Consider the following 25,613-nt stretch of genomic DNA (forward strand, 5'->3'; position numbering starts at 1 on the left):
CGAACCCGAAGAGACAGCACATCACTTACGGAAGGAGCACCAACAGCAGGTTTTGCGGCTTCGCAGCTATTCCTTCTCATTTCTACGTCACACTTATTCGTCTCTCAAGGCCGACTGATCATGTTAATAACAAAACCACCTTGATAACACAGCCGAAATGCCGCTCTGACCTGGCTTGAAATGTAAAGAACAATGTAATAGGCATAGAATATCTCAAAATCCCAGCTTTGCTCACACCGCATCGAAAGAGTTATTATGCAAAAAAGAGGTGAGGCGTGCAGACAGGACGCAAGAGTAGAGAAGTGGACAACACGGCATATACGGTGTTCGTGTTGTCCACATCTCTACTCTTGTGTCCTGTCTGCACGCCTCACCTCTTTTTTGTGTAATGAATTTTTACCAACTAGCTCAGCTTTCTGTCGTTCTAATTGAAAGAGTGTGCACGCAGCTATATTTCGTGCCAAAAATTTGCTTCGGACCAAAGCCAAATTAAAGTGACTGTTTTATTTTTACACGTGTAGAGAAAAGGCAAAAGCAATACGTTCCAGAAAGTAAATCTACCACTTCTAAATGAGCCCAATTGGCAATTGGGACGTCTGCGCAAAAAACAGAACAAAAAGAACATCAGATTTCAGCGTCTCCTTATTATCAATGAATTCGAAAACGCCGTCAAACACCAGCTGTTGCCTAGAGGATGTGTTTGAGCAGGTCTCCTTCTGCAGCTCTACACAGTACTGAGTCCGCTTTATCACTTCTTCAGTGGACTGACGTTGGAATTCTATGGCAGACATCCGTTATCCTTGCCTTTAGCTAATCTGATGTCCGTCTCGATCATGTAAGCCCAATCTTTCATATTGTGACTTCGACATCTTCTACCCCACCAAGAACTGATATTGTGCACGTTTTGCAACTAAAGCCCTATAATTCGCACACTGATTCGACAACCTAGGAAGCATCGAGACAATGCTTCTGCCGCCGAGGGTTAATGTCACGTACAAGTTTGTGCCGCTGTGGACCAAAGGACGTTGGGAGGTGAAGAGAAGGTTGAAGTGTATCGACGATCGGCAGATCGTGTTACTCTGACTAATGAGCTGTACCCCTGGAACTATATATATTGTAAATACATATATTTTCTCTTCGGTACAATACAACCCCAAAGAAAGAAATCGAGTGAAGAGAGGTCAGGTGACCTAGCCGGCCAATATACAGGCCCGTGCCTTCCAATCTGTTGCACATGAAAAGTCGCATCCAGTCAGTTTTGTGCTCAGCTACTGCTGTGTGCCGGGGCCCCACCTTGCCACAGAAGTGGAAGACATGACAGCGGGACTTCGCTGAGAAACTCATCCTTCAAGGATTTTGTCCACGTAACGCTGTTCAGTGAGTGTGTGACCGAAGTAGATGGGACCGATTATAGCACCGGCATAAATTTCTCACTCCACATTGAACGACCACTGGTACTAGTGCCGATTGCACTTTATCCAGTGTGGATTTGAGTCAGTCCAATAATGTGCATTATGCAAACTTACCTGGGCGTTTTTGGGGAAACTGGCTTCATTTGTGCACATGATGCTGCTCAAGAACTCTGGCGACTCATCGGCTTTTGTGAGGACCCATTTTGAGAAAGCTAGACGATTCTACAGGTCCCTATCTTCCAAGCATTAGTGCAGGTTAAGATGGTACAGGTGAAAGGCCGTCAATTAGAATCCTCCAAACTGATGACTTGGAAATTATTGCCTGGGCGGTCACGTCCTGCAGGCTAGCATGAGGGTTTGCGGCCATAAATGCTAGAACATATGTGCGTAGGCTAAAACTCATAAATAGACTCCTCCGCCACCGTTTCTTGATGCTGCCAGTTTGTCTCAGGTTTTCATAATTTCTGATGATAGTCGATGCATTTGGTCTACCGCCACACTTCCATGACTGATATGTATATTTGCGGCCTTGCTCCTGTTGCCATTTGTAGCTCCCAAGGCAGGCAAGGATCATGTTTACCTTCTGCTTATTAGAGAGACATGGTGACTGGGACGAAACAAAACACACTTTTAAACTTTTGCGCTGATGTCAATCCTGTGGCTTTTGTGGTGATAGGTTTTCTGGCAAACAAAAAAAGGGAAAATACCATTCGTGCCTTTTATCTATTTTAAGACAATAGCTATCGCAGCTTTTCAGCTAACACCAAACGCGACATGTTACTTCAGCCAGGGCGCGGCAAATAAGAAACTAACTCGATCACAATGTTTTTCGTTACTTCCTTTCGTTCTGGCTAATTCGGAAGGAGCCTGTTCGAGGGTGCTGCTTTATGATGTGGGTCGAAATGCAGTCACGTGGTATTTTCCATATTTCTGTGGGGTTTATTTATGTTGGGAAAATTAGTATGCAATTTCTATGTCACTGAAAACACTGCAGTTAGATGTCCCTTGGTTGGGCCTACAAATGCCTCATTGACACTTCAATAATTAGGATAGTATGTCTTGAGTTAGGTAATTATTTACAGTTACCTAATTAAACCTCAGTAACGAAAAACTTACTGGCAGTTACTCCACTGTACTGGAAACAGTATGCACTCGGTTTTCTCCAAGTAATGCATTGTTATTTTTTTTAAAATCTTGGTGCATGATAGTTAATTTGGACACATTGTATATATTTACGACGTCTGCATGCAAGCGACGATGTTTCCATCTCTAATAAATGTAAATTATTGGAAGTCTTTTTTTTCGTGAGTCAGCATTGATTACTGAAAAGAAAGACAGTACTAAGACACATATCATTCACATGCATTTCTCACACCGTTAATAAAAGACTCTGCTGAAGGGGTCACTGAAGTCTACAGGTTTTTTTCAGGGTCAAAAAAGTGCGCAAAGCAATTTGAAGCGAGGTGAACATACAGCAACATATTCATTCTCTAGGGATAGGCTATCCATACCTTTAGATATAATTGTGAATTGGCTTCCTGCTTCTCTTTCACAGATGTAACAAACTATCCTGCGCATATATTTAAATATATTGTGTATGTGCATGGTGTTTACAGTGGAAATCTAAAACAATGCTAAAGTGAGAAAATACAGATGAGACAGCTGCCACTAGCGCTTCTAATGCGCTTGTTCTCATATTGTCAGGATTTGCAGAAATGATGCGAAAGTATTAATAAAAAGCTGCGCACATCCGCGCCAACAATGAAGCAGTAAGCTATTAGCTACAATAAAATTCTAAGTGAAAAGGTCGAGGCAACTCAGATGTGGATGACAAAACTCTGGCAATGACACTTTAGGTGGGGGGTAGGCTTAGACATCGCCAGGGGGTGTTCCGGAAAACACTCAGGCTCCAAAGCCTCGCCCCCCCCCCCCCCCCTCCTCTTAGTCGGCACCTATGCAAACATCTGAACAAATCTCGATTCTTGCTCTGTGATCTCGACGCAAGAGGTCACGTGTTAGGCCACTACTGTGGCTTCATGGAGCATTCGCTTGCCAAGGCTGGCTGCATGACATAATGCTCCCTCCTATATTTTTCCTTCCTCCATGCAAAGCACGTAAGACACAGCCAATTTGAAATGCCGATGGCGATGTGGTAACGTAGATTTAGGGTTGTACTCGATTCTAATGCACACACAATTTTTGGACGCATTTTATCGGAAAAAACTTATGCGTTAGATTAGACCAAATGCGGTACTAGGTTATGAAAATCGTCTTATATTAATGCTGAGAATGGCTGCTCATTATTAGAAAAATACTCTATTTTATTCCTACACCTATAATTCCTACTCTTGATGCTTAAAGGAGCCCTGAAACACTTATCAAACTAATCATAGAATGGCCTCATTGTTAAAGTGTGTTGTCTCACGAATCTCATGCCGCAAAAATTTTTGATTCCTTCAACTGTAAGTGGAGTTATTGCACCAATACCCAGCATTTTTTCCTCTTTCATGTCCACTACCACACTCTAAGCTACACAGCAGAGAAGCCAAGCCCTAGCCACAAGTTCAGTATCGCAGTGGCAAAAGGGCTCGTCATCGCACTTCGTCGTGGCCACGGTAGACTCTGCTACGCAGCTGTCATCTTGGAGGCCACATGCAGCAGATGCAGCTACGTGCAATGCAAAGATGCAATTATTACAGTGGAGCTGTTATAACCTCGCTGGGGGAGAGAGAGCTGAGAGAGAGTGAAAGCAGAGTATAAAAATAGCATCACGCAGCATAGCGACGCGGTGAGGGTGGCTGGAGCCTAGCGGGGGAGAAGGAGCGTTGTGGCAGGGACACAAATGGTGTGACGTCATTGCTCTCTGATAAAAACCCACACAAGCGCTTCGGCGGATTTCAAGAAGCTACCAGGTACACGGCGTCGGAGCTAGCACACATCAGAGCTAAGGCACGGTTGGCACCGCACCACGTCGGTGCAGCGTCTGGCACACAACACCGACACATATGACATCTCAACAAATTACTTCTGTTGTGGCGGCCACCACTGTCCCAACCGAAACCCCCCATAGAGGAAGACGGCATGGATTTTTCTGAAGCCTTAACTTCCCCCAGCTCTGCTGGTCTCACGTGTTTGTGATAGCAGAACCACACATAATTTTTCATTTTTCTGTCTTTTTGAGATTACAGACATATATATATTTCATTTATATAACTCAAAATTAACTATTATACTTCTTGTTCTTGCGATCACAAAATCAGCCAATAGCTTTGGTCAGCCAACTGCTTTCTATCAGCTTTAGATGATGACATTGCAGATGCAAGAGCATGTGTTTGTTAACTGCTTTTGACGCGAGATTGTAAATTTCCTGCTGCATGCAGTGCAATACTATTTTGCTCACATGTTCACAGGAGGCTTGTTAAAAGGACAACAATGTTTATTTGCTATGTTCAAAAAGTGTTTCAGGGCCCCTTCAACAAAAGCTTTAGCAGCAGTGTTTCATCTATATTAAGCCACACAATAATTGTTATGGTATCAGTGCGCGGCTTCACGTCATTACACAAAACAGTCATGTTCGGCAATCCACACAGATTGAGAACTGTGCATCTGATAGTAAAATTCACATGCTTTTGTGATTGTTTAGTGTGTAATGCCAGTCTTAGTTTTGTTGATAGGTGCATTAACACCACGCTAGTAAACCGAAATGTTTGCTTTAAATCCATTGCAGAAATGCAGCAACTTGGTTTCTCTTAATTGAGCCGTCAAATTTGCTAAGAGTGAACATCTCAGGCAACTTGATGATGTCTTAGATGTGCTCATTATGAAACAATCAATGGAACTATTTTCTCCTTACTACTGGACATCAGTCCTTATAAGGAACATTTTTCCAACTAACCTTTTGTTTTCTTACCCAATAGTCGGAACAAAATTCTGTCTGCCGAATGTCATATGTTTGTGCTTCTTGCAGGCACCGATTCTAGCAAACTTGAACCAGCCAAGAATTTCAAGCCCATCGAGTATCCAAAGCCAGACAATGTGGTTTCGTTCGACCTCCCATCTTCCGTCGCCCTGACTGGCACCAACCACGAAGGAAATCAACCACCTCACCTGACCCTCCTCGATGATAAGATCCCTGTAGAGCGCAACTATGCCATATTTAATGGGCCGGAGCAGCGATTTTGCCCTGCAGGCAAGAAAGATTTGTTGTGTAGGAATTTCATTTGTGGTGCATAAATTAAAAAGCGAACAATTTAAAAATTACTCCGATGCATTGTTGCATTTGTAACAGCAGTTTAATTCAGAATTCAAAACGTACACTTTGGGCTGGTTAGAAACAGGCTACAAAGTGATTGCACGTCACACTTTTCATCCTTGATTGCGTTTCAATATCAGCTGATGATGACTTAATAGTTCTGCAGCTACGTTTGGGTGGATGTCTCACTTTTCCTTTATTAATCATCTGATGATACTTGTACACAATGAAACAGATTGTTACATTTGCGTTAAACGAGCAATTTCCGCACGGGTGTGACCTCAAAAATAGCATGTGGACATATCAGTCAAATTTATGTACATATTTATGTAGTTAAACCTTGATGTAATGAAGTTCAATATAACAAAATTCTTGATATAACGAGATATGTAACTATATGTTCTGAACCTCAATATAATGAAGTGTGTTAATACACAACTTCAATATAACGAAATTTCACAGCCACTGTGATACAGCCACCAGTCACCGTGATACGATAAATGGAAACTTCCACAGATGCAGATGGTCAAATGGTTGAGTCACATGCATCTGCCTGTGAGTGCTCCTCTCAAATTGCATGCTGCGCCACCAAGAGCAGAGTGACCGCCAAAACAAGTGAAGCAGTGTCATGTTCTGTACAAAGCCCAAGTACGATGATACCCTATTGCCCGCTGTATGCTTTAGGTGAGAGTGAAAGTGTGCGGGGATGAGCTAAGAAAGATGATGGCTTGATGAGTGCCGTTTTCCCGCCCGAGCAACGTGAAAGGGGGGCAGGGGAGCTAGCTCGCAGTAATGCAATCAAGTGTGTGTGGCAGGGCAGGGCGGTGGAAGGAAGGAGAGGGCAGGTTGTTGCGCGTCTTTCTTTCTAGCACGGACATGGCTGCACATGGCTATCAGTATGGCTGAGCGCACATGCAGCCCGGTAACCTCGTTTTAGAGATAATCTGTCACGTGTGCAAAGACTGGGCGACCTAAAGTGGTTTGGCATCGTGCGCTCTCTTCCCACGTGTTTAGTGCTGGAGGTTGTGTATTCTTGAGTTTCGGAGACGCGGTGAAGCGAGAGGCATACAAAGCATTCGCTTCCCTCCGGCAGTGCTTTTCATGATAGCGTTGTCCCACTGCGAGTAACACTGTCAGCCATGGGAGCAGAGTGAACACGAAAGCGTGGCTGGCTTCTTGTAATTTGTGTCGCCGATGTTAAGATATCGTCGGCGTGGCATAAAACCATACTTTTCTTCACTGACTCTCAAGTTCAACAAAATGAATTTATATCTCATTCAAATTTGCTTTATTTAATTACCTGATACCTTGGAAAGCTTTGTGGCCTCTCTGTGCAAGAAAAATAATTTGGCGACTGTACTTATTTGATCAGATTTCAATATAGAATGAAATTTTGACATAACAGAAGCAAATTGAAAATTTTACAGACTTCAGTATATCAAGGTTTAACTGCACATGTAACGTAACCGTACAGTGAAATACTTTTTTAAGCATAGATTTTAGTTTTAGAAGTAAAATATACGTTGTAGGTTCGTATTAAACATTATGACTGTTCACATTAGTGAACATTTCTGAATGGAATCTCACAAAAATGTTTAACAGTGATTACTGGACTGAAAGTGTTGGTGCTTACAGACAATGCTTGCTGCTACTGGCTACAGTGATATCCCACCATGTGTATACATGTATTATCAATATGACGGACTGCCAATTCTGGGCTGCCATTTTGTTTGTTTACATGGGTTTAGTGATTTGCAAGGTCATAATTAAAACATCATGCCAGATAATTACGACATGATGCAAGTACACAGGCAATGTACCTCCCTTTCATCATTAGCAGAGTGCTCATAAGCTTCCTTTTCGTTGGCACGCTCCTGTTCTTCCCAGCTGCTGGCATGTTTTGGAGCACATTCAACACATACCATATTTAGCCTAATCTAACGTGCATCTTTTTTCCGAGAAAATGGGTCCAAAGATCACCTGCACATTACTTTTAAATATGAAACCTTGCATGTGTTTACGAGTGCAACAGTCTACCATCAGAGCTGTCTGACACAGCTTCAAGGCTAAACCACATGAGCGCGATATAGTGCGCGACGGCTTCGAGCAACGGATCGGGCCGTCCCGTGAACAGATCGCTCGGTCTTGTCGCGTGATCGCTTGGTTCTGAAAATCTAGAATTCGTCGCTCATCGCCTGGAAGTGCTATGAGCGACTAGCCAATAACGCCACGCCGGAACTGGATGTACATAACTTAAGTACTTCCGATTGTCGCACAGAACGAGCAAACGATTGAATTTTTATACGTGCAAGGATACGAACCTACTGCAAGACTCAGAAATATTTTAGGCTGCTTTTTGCAGTAAAACACATCAACTTAAGTTAATGAGGAACATGTCGCGCTAGTTTCGGCACCTATATTGCTGCCCTCATACTGGCAACACTAAGGAGACGTCGCTCGAAGTCATCGCTCGCATGGGGTACAACTTGTAGGCGATGAGCGAGCGCAGCAGCCATCTTCATCGCGTTGCTTGTAGCTGTCGCATGCAAGATCGCTCGCATGGTGTTTATACTTCATTGCCATGACAAAATAATGACAGAGCGCATTTTTTGAAGGTTGTTTTGGGTCCATCTTGTGGCCAACTACAATCTCGAGCAGTATTCTCGATCAATCACTTTTGCGAACTTTCATGCGACTCGCTAATGACTGGCAATGTTTCTAGCGCTGTATCTAGTTCGCTATCTGCATAGTGCCAAGAACGCTGTCGGCCATGCACTTCAACAGTTCCAATGCAGTCTCGCGAAAGTGATAGTAGTATCTCTAAAGGTGATTGCTTGAGAATACCACCCCTGCGGACTTGGTACCTGTGACCAATGAAGTGCAAATGGCAACGACAACATGCCTCTTTAATTATGCTCAGTTTAAAAAAAAGTTATTTTCTGTAAGACATTGCTGCAGTGGCATTTTGATATTTTGTCAATGTGTAACAATTATATGTGACATGGTTGACTGTCTCTTGGAGACAGACAACCTGTAGATATTGAATGCCTCCATTGCAGTTTCTTTGCTTATCAACTGCAGCCACTGTCGTTATGCTGAGTAGTTGTCATTTTTCACAGGTGTGTACGAATATGTGCCCAAGGAGACTGGCGAAGGTGTACGACTGCAAATCAACGCCCAGAACTGCATACACTGCAAAACATGCGATATCAAAGATCCAAGTCAGAACATCAATTGGGTCACACCAGAAAGCGGTGGTGGTCCTGCTTACTCTGGCATGTGAACAATCATCCACGAGACAAGGCCAACGAAAACCAGGCGTACTCAAACAACAGAGTCAATAAATTCAACACGGGGAAACTGGGCTAGGTGTATATTTTTTAGCTAAAAATTGATATGAGTCAACAATGTACAAATAAAGAGAATTATTTACATCAAATACACAAGTTCTTTTTCTTTTTGCTGCAGAGCAGCCTAACAAGCACTCCCTGTTCCATAACTGTACATTGTGACGCTGTCTGTACCCTTCATTAAGGCAATGTCAAGGCCAACGCTACAAGCTCTTCTCAGTCCTGGTCAGAGCTCGGCGATTGGTTGGCAGTGTCGTCGTCTACGAATGGCCATGCATGGGCAAGCCTTGAGTGGTGCTTGGTTGGTGTCAGTAGTCGGCATGCTTGCTGTCTGTGCTGAGGCTGGGTTTGGGCTATGGCACAGATGCGGCTCAAGAGAGCATTAGAATTATGCATGCTGGCAGAGGACAGCTGCAGGGCTCTGACCTTCTGAGAAAGTTTTGTGACAAACCAGGTGAAGCACGGGCACAAGCTCTTTGCCACACAGGATACTTGCTGTGCAAGATGCAGTCCTTCATGCAGAAGTGGCACAGCGACATGTCGTTCAAAGGGCTTGCACAAGCACTTCCACATACAGCATGGTGCTGCCGCCGAGCAACAACAGAAAGGTGCAAGTGAGTTGTCTATGTTTGCAAGGGAGCTGAGAAGCCGAAAAATTGGAATGGCGACCGGTTCATTCCCCACTTGCTGTAAAAGGTGAGAAAGCATGCTCTGCTGCTTGAGTATTGCAAAGCATGCTTGTTCTGAAGACAAGGCAAAAGCGTTCAGCAAGCTTACTACAGCAGCAAGCAGTGTTGGATCTTCAACCATGCTTAAGTCTGCTAGCACATCAAAAACAAATACTTCATTATACTTTTCTGCGCTCAGGCCAACCCTCTCGGCGGCAGAGCTGTCTGTCGTTGACGCGCAGGTAAGAGTTTCACTGATGCATTCACCGAGGCCACGCAAGGACAAAATAACGGCGTTTGGGACAACTTGCGCCACGTCGCAAGTCTTTCGTTTGCTCGCGTAGTCTCGTAACACGTCAAGGTGCGCCAGTCCGATGTGATCACTTTTGCCACTGCGTAACGCGTGCATACCATACTGCGACGACAACCAAGCAGCTTTGTTCGACCCCCTGCTAAGAGTAACGATGCGATTTGGTACTGTAGTGGTGAGGTTGCCGCTAGAAGTAGAGCTGCACGGAGCGTCGCTAGTTGACGTCGCCTGCTCAACCATTTGCTTAAGACGAGTTTCAATGCCTTTTCCGCGAAGCTTTTCTTCCAAGGTAGCCTGTCGTATGGCGCAGCTACGAAGCTCACCATCTTTGAATTCAATCTGCGCCTTGAGGTCGTGTCGTTCCTTCGCAAAGGCATCAGCTTGTGCTTTCAGCTCGTCTTGCTTGCCAAGGCGTGTGTCATGCAACTCCTTGCTGAGGGACGCAACTTTACGCTGTAGCAGCTGTATCTGGCCGTCCAAACTGTAGCTGAGGTCCTTTATCGCTAAGCAGGGTAGTCCGTTGCTAACATTGCCGGCGTCAGTGGTATTGTCAGTTGGCTTCGATGTTGCTCCTGTTGCCTGTGTCAGACACAGATCGAATTCTTCGACCGTGAGGTCGGCGTCCGGAAAATCGTCATCTGAATCGTCTATTTCATCAAACTTGCGTCGTTTCGGTGGTCGAATGTCGTTATTTGCAGCTGCTCCTGAGCGTGTCTTGCTCGTATAGCGATTCATTAACAATCATTAACATATACTGTGCTTAACCAAAGGGGTTAATAGAGTGCGGGAACTTTTGATAGTAGCATTAATATAACGTTTGTCAATGCGGCAGCTGTTTTGTGACCACAATATCTTCGTTACAGTTATCTTCGGTTGTTGCTTATGGTAATGCACTTACGGTTATCTCATGGTCATCTGTCATTGACGTTGGAACGTTAATGGCTACTTTTGGCTGACGTTCAGCGCTTTCAGTCTGAAAGCTTTGTATGGTTCAGCTGAAAATAAATGAATACATTTTACATTTAAAGCTGAATTCTATTAGTAATTAATTATATTATTGTACAAAAAGTGAACCGAATTGCAATGCTGCGAATCTCGGAGGGTGCGGATGTATATGATGTGAAAATAGTGCGGCCGTTACCGCATTTTACATCTGCGATATTTTGAAATGGTTGAACTGTGTTCTGTGGTTGAAGCGTTGGGTTGGGTTCAAGTACGCCCGGCGCTTGATACAAGTGCTGCTACATATACTACAGTCGGTACAGTGGTCAGGCTATAACATGAGTCACTTGTTTAAAACAATTAGCCATGCAAATATATACGCGAAATTTCGACCCACTGCGCCACAGGCTTTCGTCGAGGAAATAATGAAATTTGTTAAAGTACACGTAAGTCATCAAGCCCGCCACACTCCCGCGAAGTCGTCTACGAATCGATAAGCGCACCACAGACACTGTCGTAGTAAGATAAATTTGTATGAGAAAAGTCGCAGGTCGGTCACACACGCACAAACAAAGAATATTACAAAAGAGTTTGACTGTTTCCGCGCAAAAGTGGGAATCATTAATAAGCGAAGCTTTCGTTTTATGTTTACTTAAACGTATTTACTTCTATGTAGCCTAACGATCCTCAATCAATGCACGCTCGTCCTATTTTGTTGACTTTCTCCATGCTGATTCCTCAGTAGGCGACTTCATTTTGCTGTTGTCGACTGCTTCACTGGGGTCGTGCTGCGGTCACAGTTTATTCCTTTTACTTCTCCACACTCGGCTGCTTTTGTAGCTGGCTTCACTTTTCTGTTGCCGACTTCACTTCTTGCCTCTTGTTCTGCTTGTCTGTTTGGGGACCACCCAGTGGCAAATACCCATTCTGGGGGATTGGCCTAAAATGTTCACACACCCAGTGTCCATGCCCAGTGGCACACACTTTGTGACCCAAGTTGTCTATTTGAGCACATACTCAGTGGGATGTAACCTGTCGCCCAAGCTGTATACTCGTCAAGACAGCAGCAGCTAGCACCCATAAATTGGGGGGAAAAGCAGCTTCACCTAAAAAGCTGCAATTTTGCCCATAATGTGAAGCAGTGACGCAGAAGCTGGCACACTGTTTTGCGCAGTGAGCCTTGCACTATTTGGTGCTGTATCGGTCGGAGTAAACGTGCAGAGTGCTCGAGCAATCTCCGTTCAGGAAGAAAATTGGCAGCATGTTACGCGCTTGTAACACATGAAGGCAAAAGCCTACTGCACACGGAGTAATGCATTAAGTTATCCAATCGGAGGGTCAGACTTCTTGCGAAACCTAACGGGATGCAGTGTGAAGTAAATGTAATGCAGTGTAAGTCGATCTCCTCAACGACACATGCATGCACCTAGTGCACGATCTAAAGTTTCTTTATTTCTTTTGTTCATTCATTCATTCTTTCTCTCTTTCTTTGTTCCTTCATTCTTTCTTTCGTTTCTTCATTCATATTCATCCATTGCATCTTTGCTTGCTTAGGGGGGTATGAGCCATTTTAGATTGTTACATTTTTTTGGGGGGGGGGGCATGAGCCATTGCTGATGATATATTTTTTTAACTACTCATTTACTTCTTTTGTATCACTGAACCAGACACCGCTCTTTTGGGCATGCGCCATTGCAACGAATAAGTGAAGACTTTTGCCTTAATAAGAAAACTAAAGTCTGCGCATGATGCTTCTAGTTTGAGCTGCCTTCATGTGCATTTTCATTGCTGTAGGAAGCACATTCTGGTAGTGAAGAGTAGAGTTACTGTTACCTGTAGGTGTTCTGTGCTGTCCCTGTAGTGAAGATATAGTACATTGAGAAGCAGAAAGACACCTTCTCTTCTAGCCTTTCGCTCTTTCCCACTGACATCGTTTATATTATTTCACCTAGGTTCTGGGAAAGCATGGTGTCGGTAAATAATTTTGAGTCCTTAAGAGGCGAGGCCACCCAGGCACAGTATTCTTTGCCATGGCATGGTTGGAGTAACTGTGAGAAATCTACGACTTGCAATCTGTGGGTCCAGAGCTCGAATCCTGGTGTTGCAATGTGACTTTCTTTCTTTATAAAATTCTGGCAATGCATTTTTGGATTCCAGCGACGGACACTGACAGGCATCAAAGCGACTACAGGATAGCTATAGGGGCTTATTGGTACGGCATATCTTATTTTGTTGTAGTGCAAGCTGAACGAGAAGGACAACAGAAAGGCACATTTGACATGCACAGTGCTGTGTGTGTCAAATGTGCCTTCCTATTGTCCTTGTCGTTCAGCTTGCACTACAACAAAATAAGATACAACTTTAGGGGTGTGAGCCCATAACAGCTATCATTGTAGGAGTATTATTTCTATTAGCAGGCTCCTCTGCAGTTTCATGTTATTCTGCTGTCAAGCCTGCATCTTCCGTTCATGGTTTTAGTGTTTGTGTTTCTGCGTTCTGTGGTGGTTTTGTGCGGTCTTGTTCAACCTGCTTGTCTGTCCTTCATACCTTGGTTAGTTCCAAGTGAAATGATGCATTTCACTGTGTAAAATGTTAAAGGAACGCATGACCTTTACATGCACAGTGTCATCTAGATGAGCTGATTACAGCAAATAATGGTAGCTACCTTTTGCTAAATGATGCTATAAAATTAACAGACGCAGCTTAACAATCTATATGAGCTGTTTTAAAGCTTATGCCTTTAATAGGTAACCTAGCAATGTGTGTCGTAATGCACTTATGTGTTGCTTTCTCTACAGGTCTCTGATTTCAACCTTGCTGTAGATGCCGGCTGCGGCCCTGGCATAAGTACAACAGCACTGGCCCCATACTTCAAGAAAGTGCATGGCTATGACACATCTGAAGCACAAATCGCTGAAGCAAAAGCATTGAACAAATTTGAAAATGTTTACTTCTGGTAAGGTGACTGTACATAATCCAGCCACTTGTGGGATTTGATAACTCAAACTGTGCAAATTTTAATAACAGATATACATGTGGCAAGGAGCTGGCAAAGTGTTTGTGTAATGTCAGGTATCAATTTTTAATCTTTAACAGCACTTGAATACTCACAAAATATATTTCAGTGGTCAATAATTGACAGCAGCTTCTATTTTACATGGTGACTGCATAGTAATGTGAAACAAGGTGAAGTCCTGCATACATGTATAATTAATATTTGTAAACTTGTTTCGTCAGTTATGTAGGGTTTTATGGTGCAAAAGCAACCGAGGCTATGGTGCACCAACCACGAAAACCTGTTTCCTTACTCTCGCTTACAAAGGCACCTGCCACAGTTGCTTAGTGGCTGTGGCATTCTTCTGCCTAGCGTGATGTCACAAATTTGGCTCCTTGCTGCAGTAGTCGTGTTCCAGATAGGGGTGGAATGCAAGAATGCTTGTGTACAGGGCATTGGACACATTAGAAAACTCTGGGTGGTCAGGATTTTTCCGAAGCCCCCACTTCATTCATAGCCTGTGAGTTGATTTGGTTCGTTGAACACTATAACTTGAAATTCACTTGCGAAGGCAAGCATGTATCCTTTGATGCATCCACTGTGTCATGGGTCATGTTCAGTGCACGTGCTGTGGGGCAGTGAATGTACTGGCCTTTCCTGCAGTGTAGAAGTTGCAAAAAACTAACGCAGATGAAAAATTTATGTTACAACCACTTACAATTGGCGTGATGAGCCCCCAGCTGTAGCAATTCTGTTACATAGCTAATTCATCTTTAGCGGCACTTTTGGGCCACCGTTCACCTTGAGGAGGTGTGGCACGTAGCCCCCTGGTTGGTCATAACTCACTATATCAGCTTGTCACAGTGAACAGGTTATAATCCAATTTGGAGCTGTACCTTGCTTGTCTGTAATAAATTAAAATTTTATATTGGCAACAATGACATACATTGAGGCAAAGAATGAGGAGCCACTGCTTATTTGGCGAGGCAATTCCTGAATTTGCAACATCATCCATACCTTGTTGCTTCTTGGTAGACAGCATGAGCCTATTGTTCAGATATGTAGAATCAATGTACGAAAGCTTACGCATAAAAAAGTATTAGGATGCTGTCGTCACCTCAAGAATTAGATCTTTAACATTCGCAATGCATCTTTCACAAAAGCTGTAGTCTCTTGAAATTTTGCTATCCTAAAGCACCTCTTCCCTTGATTTGATCTGCTCTCTTCTTATATACTTTTTTTTTTAAATTTCTGAGATGCTGTTCCACGTGTATGCCTAGCCTTAACTGTTATATCAGCACTTTAGCAGGGAATAGCTGTCACGGTGTAGTTTTCTGTCACTGCCTAAGATACGATGCCCTGATGTCAGAGAAGTTCAATGCAGTCTTCTCATCAGATGTGTAATGGATACTTAATGTATGTGAACATGCAGCAGACCTAATTCTGTTGTTCATGCAGACTGCGCCACCACTGCTTTTTAAAACAGTCGAATTTTGTTATAATGAAATTGCATCAGAAATGAAAACACCTTCGTTGTATCCTATATTTGTTATAAGCATGCATATATCCATTACACGCTGATATTGGCAACATTTTAGATTTACTTCATCAGATCCAATAATTTGTTCTATATTCGTGTTCGTTGTATTGATGCTTGACTGTATTTGCTGAGGGAATGCAGAGCTCTGAGCATCTAAGTAGTTGGAGTGATTGGAAGGCCTAGTGCACAGAATCAGTTCATCCAATGTTCAACAGTGTCATTAGGAGAGTTAATGTTTTCCCATCATTCAATTGTCCCTATCTTTCCTTTTTTTCTTCCGATCCCATATTTCCACAGTGTGTCACCAGCTGAGAAAATTCCTGAAAAGAATGAGTCTGTACAGCTGATTACAGTAATGCAGGCTGTTCATTGGTTTAACTTGGATGCATTCTACAAGGAAGTAAAAAGAGTCCTGGTGCCACATGGGGTACTGGAACTTGGCGGTTACCTCATTCCAAAGCCTGTCAGCAAGGACCAGAAGAGGATGGACAGTATAATACAGAATGTATGTGAGCGACCGCAGAAAGCGATCCAAACGAAAACATGCAACAATCTGTTGCCTGTTTGAGAAGTTGTGACTTTATACCATGATTATGGTATTGGTACCTATCTGGTATTGCAGAAAAAAAAAGTTCCGAATACGAAACATGTTAGTGCCCCTTTAGTGATTACTGGGGAGGTTCCTCTTGCCATATGTCTTAGAATGCTACTTGAGGTGACGTGGATGATACATGGAATGGCGGACACATGTAGAACTCATGCACACAAAATACACAAGAACGCATAGTGTTAAGTGGTAGTCAAGGGTAGTGCCCCGAGGAAGAGCATGAAAACAATGCATGAAGATATCATGACTGAAGAGGATATTCGTTTATTCATAAAAATTATGTCAAACACTCGCATATATTAGCAGCTTAGGTGTTTCACTCAACTCTTAGCAGAACATTGAGTCTCCACATGAGACAGCTTGCAGTGTTTGCTCTGTCTTGCTTAGCTGCAAATATACACTGTCATGTACAACTTGATTTGTGTTCGATATTTTATCTTGAAAATGTTACATGTTACTTTCCTTCATCTGTTTAAAATTCGTTTCTTTATGTGTGCGCAGATACTGATACACTACAGTGCTATTGCAATATGATATATTGTAATGAAATATTGCAGTGTGTATTTGGAGTCAGAGCAGGTAAGTAACCTTAAATTTTATTTACTTTGACAGGAAATTTACATGGGAGCGATGAAGAAGTACTGGGAACCAGTTAGGCACATTGTCGACAGCATGTACAGAGACATCCCACCCGCTTTTGAAGACCATGTTCGGTAAACTGCTTTACTGTGAACTTTTCCATTGTGCAGTTAATTTGTCTGCGGAAGTTGCATATATATCAGTGGATGTATTTGAGCAGTATGCTTATTTTTTCTGAATGCAAGCAGTGATGAAGCTGGTGAATACCGTCGTTGAACATCAGATAACCTAATCTGCAATTTAAATATTTCTTTCTGCCTATTGTTAGCTTCATTTGAGTTTGTGTACATTGTTTCACATGACCCAGCAAATCAACTTTACATTCAAGCTTCATTTAACAATGTTATACGTCGTGTGCATGCACTGGGACAATCATGAGAGCTGAGGTTCAGGCTCAGAGGCACTTCCTGCAGTGCCACTGCCGATTGATCGTAAAAAGTCTGCACAGGGTGTATTCCTTTTGCATCTCGCATCTAAGTGAATTGGTGACGTGTAGCATCCAGCGAGAAATGTGTGTGTGTGTGTGTGTGTACACGTGTGCGTGTATGTGTGCGTGTGTATGTGTACTTTTACTGTAATGAGGTCCAGAGGCTTGAATTTTTAAGCCAAGGCGGGCCGCTCCCATGTTAGCACTGTCAGGCCAACCCCTTTAGCGACATCATGGGCCCTCTGGACGGCCCTTAGTTGGTATTGAGTGGCCAAAACTTTTCTTTTTCTTGCTACCTCTATAGCATGAGGTTTTTTTATGCTATCACCTGTGGCACCAAAGAGGAATATTTGTTATGTTTTTCAGTGGAAGTTTCTACAGCATACATTGTAGCCTCATGTCTACTAGGTACCACTACATTGTTATAAGCAAACAAAAGGTGGATACCTAGCATATTGATGATATGCGTGGTGCCATTGTATAGCAGTTTTGAGCACTGTAGGCATGGCCCGTGCTGCAGCTTTGCTTTCTTGCATGTGCGCTATCTCATGTTACACTCGCAAAACATAAAGTAATGGCGCATGAGGTTTCTTGTGGAATTTTGTTCACAAATACTTTCTGGGACAATTTTAACCACAAGCTCTATAAAAGCTGGGACGTTTTTTGGGCTGCTGGAATATAAAAACTTCAATGAAAAGGGCTTGTTGGTGCACGTTCATGATTATATTCGGCGGAGTTTTACGTTGGCAAAAAATTACAAAGGGCACAAGGACAGTGATAGACGAAGAACAAATATTTTTGCGCTTCGTGCACCTGCGTCATTGGTGCCTTCTTTATCATTTTTTGCCAGTGTAAAACTCAGCATAATGTAATCATGACAGAAACATCACTTCATCAAAATTTTCAGTTTAACAAGATTTTTTGGCAGAAAGCACATCATTCAAAATCATTGTGTTGAATTTCGATTATATCTCAATTGAGCACTGTGGTTTTGGTAATGGTTGGTGCATGAATGGTTTAGTGTAGGTAGCACACAATAAACAATAATGAAAGAAGGTATAGAGGCGTGTGTTTTGTTTTTATTTATGTTTACACATACTGTTGTCTCTATACAAGACATAGCAAAGTAGGTCAGTACAAAACTTGCAGATACAGAAACATGTTTACAAAATGTAATGGATCAAAACAAGAAAAATACCAATATGAAAAACTAACAAAGAATGCACTTTAGCAATTCCTGAAAAAACTGATCTGTGGGCAGCTTTATAATTGATTTGACATAGCATTACATGCATCCCTTTCTCTATTTTTGTCCTTGAGGTATGCTGTTTGGGATTACTACTGCATGCAAAAATACGAACATAAAATGATGGTACATCTAGTACAAATTTTGGACGATTGAAATTTATTGAAAGGCTTTATGAAAAATTTCACTCACATTTAACATTTTTTAAAATACTGGTCAGCAGTATTTTTTAAAGCAGGTCAGCAGCACACTGAGCATTGTTTCATAACCCCGGAGAATTGTGGGGTCAGGTGAACAAATAATTGCATACATTTTGCTCACATGAACCAGACTGGCTGTGCCAGCCGATGCCTTAAGTGCCAACAGTAGGTCACTGTTGAGAAGACGTGTCGTACAGAAGCAGATGTGTTTGGGCTCATAAGAGAAAGCCAAGAAGAAAAAATAAAAGTGAAAGGATGGACAATTCAGTCTTGTAACTCAGGATAACACGACACTTTCATGACAGCGAACAGTTTAAGGAATTAAGAATGAATCCACTTGCAACAATTCAGTTCTTGGTTGGTTATGTATATGAACGCTCGAGAGAGCACTTGCGATGCAAGTTATTTCCCAATTTAGAGAGCACTGGAAAAGCTGACAAGTGATGTACCAGTGTGACGGTTGAACTGGCAGCCAGCAACGTGAGGGAAAAACTGGCTGTGCCGGTGGAAAACCAGCCAGATGGCAGCCCTAGCTCTCGTAGTAATGTTAATGACCTACTGCCCATTGATTGAAAAATTGTTGCTCATGTCTAGCATTCAAGACTATTAACAACAGCTTTGTTTGAACAACAATAAAACCAAGTGAAATTAACTTGAGTCGAACAGCATTTGTAAACAATTCTCAAGTGGGAACACTTGGTTCTTGATAGTAACTGAATTTTGTAACTAGTTGCAAATTAGAATGGCCTAATAATGAACCAGCAGGTGTGGCTTCAACACCTTCTACTGAATCTTCGTGTCACAGCACCACTATGTTAAAGCTGAATGAGAGCAGCATTCCGGGCAAGTTGGTAATCCATTGCTTAAATGATATGCTTAAATGATTGCTTAAAGCTGCTTCACTTGTGAAACTTAATGAAGTCATAGGTACAAATTTTAATCAGAATTGCATGTGGTTAGGGTATTGAAATAACTGATTCAATGTTATATTTCAGAGGGCAGAGATATCAGCATCTGAGCACATGTGCAAGCAAAAATGGAGTTGGGCAGGGCATGTAATGCGCAGGTTAGATAACCCTTGGACGATTAGGGTTACAGAATGGGTACCAGGAGAAGGGAAGCACAGTCGAGGATGGCAGAAAACTAGGTGGGGCGATGAAATCAGGAAATTCACAGGCGCTAGTTGGAGTCTGTGGGCGCAGGGCAGGGGTAATTGGAGATTGCAAGGAGAGGTCTTTGTCCTGCAGTGGACATAAAATAGGCTGCTGCTGATGATGATGACAAGCTTTCATGTACAGTACGATCCACTGTTAAAGGCAACACCTAACTGGTAATAAAGCCAAAGCAATCAAACCTTGTTGTAACAAAGTCACATCCGACACATGAATGCCTTCATTATATCCAATATTCGCTAGAGGCATGTACTCATTATATGCTGGATATTGACAAGAAACATTTTAGATTTACTTTGTTATATCCGATATCTTAGTGTATCCATGTTCATATTAGATCAAGGTTTGACTGTGTAACTGGAACTGTTATTTACTTTCATGGGAAGGAAGTGCCTGACTTTATTCATTGGACATACATTTATTTATAAAATTTCTTGTGGGCCTTTATGTCACAACTCAGTGATTCCTTAAAACAGTGGGCTACGCTGTACATGATCGAGGGCTAGGAATGGCCACTGCTGCTTAGCTTTAGTGCAATTTCCTCATGCATGCAAGGTTTCACAAATTTACTCATCTGTATATTCAAATAGACCCTTTCCTTTTCTCCTTTTAACATCACGACACAGCACATTCTTGAAGTCATCATTTGTTTTTACTTTGACCAATATACTTCTCCAATCTTACAATGCCTGAAAGTTCTTAATGCCCTACATGCCTGATCGCACCTTTTTTTTTTTCAGCATAGAGGGCATCGAGGAGTGCAAGGTTAGAACTGTTGCAGATTATGTGAACTACACAAAGACATGGTCAGCATACCAACTTTTCCTCAAGAAGGAGCCTTCAGAAGCAGAAAAGCTGACTCGCAAGCTGATGTCCATGTAGGCTTACATTCACAATTATCCTGCTTAGTGTAGATGGTGTTTGAAGTGCGATTTATCGAATAGCTCCAAGAAAAGGTGGATCCCTCCCAAAATAAATGAGGCAACCCAAACATTCATCTGAAAACAGAAACAGATCAGTCTTAGTTACAGCTTTCTTTACACGCGCGATCATGTACCAACTTGTAGCCTGCTAAGAAATGTGTGTAGGATTAGGTATAATACTTTGCTCACTGCTTAGCTTATGAACAAACAGAAAGAAAACTACTTGGCATGTGTAAACTGGTTTGATTCCAACCGAAGGCCATTGCGTATGAGGCTGTTGCATTTATTATTTTTACTAGGGACCTACTTCCTTTAGTCTGTATTAATGTTGGTTTTTGTGTGTGTTCACAGATTTCTTTCATCATGACAGACTCAAGCTTCTAGTAAAAATTAAGATGCCTAATATTAGCTGTAGTGGAAAGTCTGATTCTAGCAAATGGCAGGTGTTAATTGTTTGCGCAATATGATGTTCAGTTAATGAGTTCTGCACCAATGTATCTCCTCTGTAACAGATTGATGGAAGATGCTGGGAAGGCTGGAGAAGATCCAGCAAAGACAAACCTTGAAGTGAAGACTCAGTTCTTTACAATTTTGGCGAGGAAGCCAGGACCATAAAGAGTAAATTTTCACAGCACCATTCGAGATAAATTTTTAAGCCTGTTCATGATGCATATCTAAACGTAGCAAATACTCATGCAAGAAGATCAAATACAGCACAAATAAACTATTCTTTGTATAGTTTACATGTTCTTTCACCTTGAACAATCTGTTGAATGAAGCTGAATCTGACTTCCTCGTCCAGTCGTTTCTTGTATACATTTCTTGTCCCACTGGAGAACAAACAGTTGTGGCTGGGCAATTAAGGTGGTTTAACAAAAGGGCGAAATATAAGAAACAAGAAAAAATAAGTGATTACAAAAGAAGGAGGAACCAAAGAGAGGATATATACACAAGCAATAGGTAGTGTGCCGTATGATAATGACAAAACACTGAAGCGTAAAACCAATGAAACGAACTTGGCTAACACCTGTAACCATGCACATAACTATGTAAAATACAACTTTAACCTTTCAAGTCCCATGCCCTAGTATACTCGTCTGACCATCAGTGCCTACCCCTGAGCATGCCTGAGATAATTTGTGAGCATAAAGCTTCGGTAGAGTGGCTACGCTATCTGTTCAAAAGTTATTTAAACTAAAATTTTAAAGGTTTTGCTTTCATGGGGGGGGGAGGGGTAGCAAATGGTGTGACAAAGCTTATCGACTGCTGGTGTTGCTCATGTCTGTCGTTTCCCAACATGGCGGATCAGCACAATATCTCCGCATGTTCCTTAAATTGGGAAAAAATACAGGAACTTATTACAGACTCTTGTTCAGAGGCATAAAATGTTGTTCACAAGAAGTATTTAAGCTGCAATGACAGTGAAAAGAGGCCCAGTTGCCTGATCAAGGAACACTATAATTATTCTAACTAAAACCAATAATTAGGATAAGTTCTTATCTTTTTTTGTCATATTTAAGCATTTGACAAATTTTAATAACATAAGTCTAATAAGTAGCATTTGAATTAAAGCCTGCTAATGTGTAATGTAGACAGAAATTGAATCTCTGTTTTGTATATAGAAAGAAATTTGTTGCACTTCTGAAAAACATCTGGCATCCAAAGAGTTGAGAAGTATCACATACAACGTGTACAATGTTAGACAGAAGATGAGAACATGTCAGAAGACAATGTGGACATGATGTTTACATCATTGGTGGCCATGATGAACTATTATGCACTGATGAACTCTTATACACGAACCAAGAACATGACTGCACAGGACAACCAATGGTCTGTTTTGGAGACAGAAAACGTATTTCAACATGTGCAACAGCCACTTGGAGCTGTTAACCAATGTGATGACTGTGGGTGATGGTTAATGGATAGTGCATTTCATAAGTCCTTGCAGTATCTGTATAAAAGAAGCCTCCATGCTTTCATACAGTGATTTCATTTCCACATTATGCTGCGTAACAAACCATGCAAAATAAATTTTTTTTTAATACTAAGAACATACACCGTAAATAGAACTGCAGTGTGCCTAATATTCCACAGAAGAGAAAGACACAAGACTTTAGCATATATATATCCTGTTTCATACATAGCAGGCAGCACTGAAACCTACCGAAGTAGTGCAGTCGAAGCAGTTGTGCCGCGAATTTCGCAATATGGTAGTTTTTATCTTCAATGCTTTCTATGGAATAACTACTCCTCATATTACAACTACAACTTGTCAGTGTAAGGTTACATCAAATTGCATTTTATTTCTGCACCATTGTGCTTCCAGTACGCAACATATGTGTTATATTTTGGTTGCAAGAGCATGCGGTGTGCTGTGGCACAGAAACGTGTTGCTACATGGTAAATAGGTTCAGATCTGCGATGCGTTATGTGCGATGGTTACATCATATTTTGTAACATAGACAGTATAAGACCTAATATCACATGGTGCGTACTTGCATATTTCTTTCCGAAATGATGCATTTTCTTTTGGTAACAAATGCTAGCAGTGGGAGAAGTCTCTCAAGCCTTTTCAGCATTGCCTGCCATGTATGAAATGGTGTACAGCTCACTTTAAAATCCTGGTAAATTTTATCAACTAAGCATAAACAGTGTTAAACAGTTATTTTACAATAATTTGCAATTGGGCCTTAGTAGATATATATATCAACACACATGCTAAGGGTTCCTAGCAATTTATGGTGGCCTGTATTGCTTGTTGTAATGCGAAGTTTTTATCTCGGTTGCTTATGTTTTCTACTGCATCTCCTAATGCCAGAGGGACACAAATTGTTCACATTTTCAAGCCATAAAATCTGAACGAGAGATCCTTGTCTTTTAACTTCCAGAATATGTCTCTTTAGTATCATTTCTCACATTTTTAGTGAATAGGAAACGCAAGCGCTCCAGTCTTTTATGGTAAGGTCCTTCCTTGTCCAAACACTTGTTATATGTGCCTGCACTATCGTGACCCTAAAGGGACATAGAGGTAGCACAAAGTCAAGCCTAACGTTCCCAAATTTTTAAAGTTGGCACTTTTACAAAGAAGAGGGCTTTTGTGAATGAGAGAAAATGACGCAAACATAGCACAGAATTTGCACTGGAACTATGAAAGAAACTAAACCATCTTCTAATGGTGCCTTATTGATATATAACAGTAAACCTCTAATATTAACAAAGATAATTGCACATTGCACTTGAACTTGAAAGGACATATAGCCTGTCCAGTTTATTGGGTTTTTCTAGAGAAGACTTGCTTATACAACTTCTTAACACGTTCACTTTGTCAGTGCCATCTGCGGCAGTGTAATGCTCCCTCCCCCTTTTCAGCCATCCAATTCTGTATATCTGTGGCACTAGACAGAGCATGATCTGAGAGTTAGCTGGAACTGCTTCAAGTTTCCAGCACCTTGTTGACCTGCGGTGGCTATGTCTCCTTTCGAGTAACCTGCTGTTTTCATGGAATGTGTTGAGTTCACTTATGAATTTTCATAACAATTATTAAGTCATTTGGCGCTGAACAAGTGTTAGGATGTTTTTGGAATCATAATTCATTACTCTAGACAGATTTATGTATCTTCAGTGTGTGCTGGATGCACGAATATGCATAAAAATGAACAAAGAAAGGCAGTATGCCAGTGTATTACTGTGGGGCCCTTGCAATTGGCCTCACATTTCAAAATTACCAAGAAGCTGTCCTCTTTATTTGCCATTATTTTAGACCTAAATAATAGGGGAGAGAAATAGTAGCAATACGCTTTTTATAGTGTGTATCCACTACACACTAGTTGCTTTAGAAGAGTGGACAGAGAATGAATATCAATCAATCAATCAATCAATCAATCAATCAATCAATCAATCAATCAATCAATCAATCAATCAATGCTCCTATTATTATACAGGCAGGACCCCAGAACCATTTCAAGGGTACTGGCAGAGGTTCATTTGTTAACACATGGGACTATCAAGGAACTGCGAAGCAAATAACGTGAATACAGATATTACAATAATTTTTGTTGAGCACAGAATAGATTAACAAACGCATGCAAAAAAATTATTCGAAAAAAAAAGACATCATGAGACTGTTGATTTTGCTGATATTGGACATTTTCCAATGTGTGAGCATGCTTCAGCAATTAGAAAAGAGATGCTGTGGCATGTGCAGTTGTGGAATACCTGTAGAAGCCTAGACACAATTGATCATTCATTACTTTTATTGATCTATGGAATGCGGAATTTTTTGGGGACATTCTACAGTGAACATTGAAAAGATATTTTGATATTAACCTCCCTTGCGAAACCTTGAGCCTCGATGTCCTCCTTAGCCCCATCAAGCTGTTTGACAAAGCTTTTTTGCCAAGGAGGCCACCAATGTATGTATATATGTTGGAAAATAAAATTGAATCGAACCTAGTCAGTGTCAGGTTCCTCGATGTAACTATACAGAACCTTGGACATTTTTTTTGTTGGCTTACATAGCCTTTTAAGAGCAAGCATGATAGAAATGCCAAACCACTGTGAACAACTAGGGGTGACTTCAAGGAGTGGATAATTCACATATATGGAATGTACAAGAGTTAGAAGCGGTGCTTCTGATTAGATTTTTTTAAAAGTTGTGCTTGAATTTTGCACACCATTGATGCAATACAGTATTTCGTTCTATTTTAGGCACTTTGGTGTTTCACCACCGTAAATGAAGGAAAAACAAACAAACAAAAGAAAGCCATGGCACAGCAGTTAAAATGCTTGAACTTGAAACTGCACAGCTGTAGTGTGATTCCAGCTATACTTGCTCAGGTATTATTTGTTTTTAATGTTGCCTAGAGCTGTGCCTGAACCAAAGTGTCATAAAGGCATGAACATAAATAATAAACCCACTGCCTAGCCC

At 41.6% G+C, this 25,613-nt stretch overlaps 2 protein-coding genes across 4 annotated transcripts in view; both read left to right on the forward strand.

Annotated features, from left to right (window-relative positions):
- The window catches only part of Etf-QO (electron transfer flavoprotein-ubiquinone oxidoreductase), a 36,136-nt gene extending 27,026 nt beyond the window's left edge, over positions 1-9,110 (forward strand). For both annotated transcript variants that reach the window (XM_065430179.2, XM_065430178.2), the window contains exons 12-13: positions 5,380-5,601; positions 8,784-9,110. In XM_065430179.2, coding sequence (XP_065286251.1) covers positions 5,380-5,601; positions 8,784-8,947 — 386 coding nt within the window. In that variant the 3' untranslated portion in view covers positions 8,948-9,110. The remainder of the gene's footprint in view (positions 1-5,379; positions 5,602-8,783) is intronic.
- Positions 9,111-11,097: 1,987 nt separating this feature from the next.
- Positions 11,098-25,504, forward strand: LOC135900660 (putative methyltransferase DDB_G0268948). 2 transcript variants are annotated; one of them, XM_065430180.2, is made up of 7 exons: positions 11,098-11,380; positions 13,733-13,890; positions 14,381-14,449; positions 15,767-15,974; positions 16,689-16,789; positions 20,501-20,638; positions 21,196-25,504. In XM_065430180.2, the coding sequence occupies exons 1-7, from the start codon at positions 11,273-11,275 to the stop codon at positions 21,296-21,298; spliced, it is 885 nt and encodes a 294-aa protein (XP_065286252.1). In that variant the 5' UTR covers positions 11,098-11,272; the 3' UTR covers positions 21,299-25,504. The 2 variants fall into 2 exon arrangements, with proteins under 2 accessions (XP_065286252.1, XP_065286253.1); XM_065430181.2 differs by lacking the exon at positions 14,381-14,449 and having other exon boundaries at positions 11,101-11,380.
- The last annotated feature ends 109 nt before the right edge of the window (positions 25,505-25,613 follow it).

This window comes from Dermacentor albipictus, chromosome 3 (assembly GCF_038994185.2).
Source record: "Dermacentor albipictus isolate Rhodes 1998 colony chromosome 3, USDA_Dalb.pri_finalv2, whole genome shotgun sequence".
NCBI lineage: Eukaryota > Metazoa > Arthropoda > Arachnida > Ixodida > Ixodidae > Dermacentor > Dermacentor albipictus.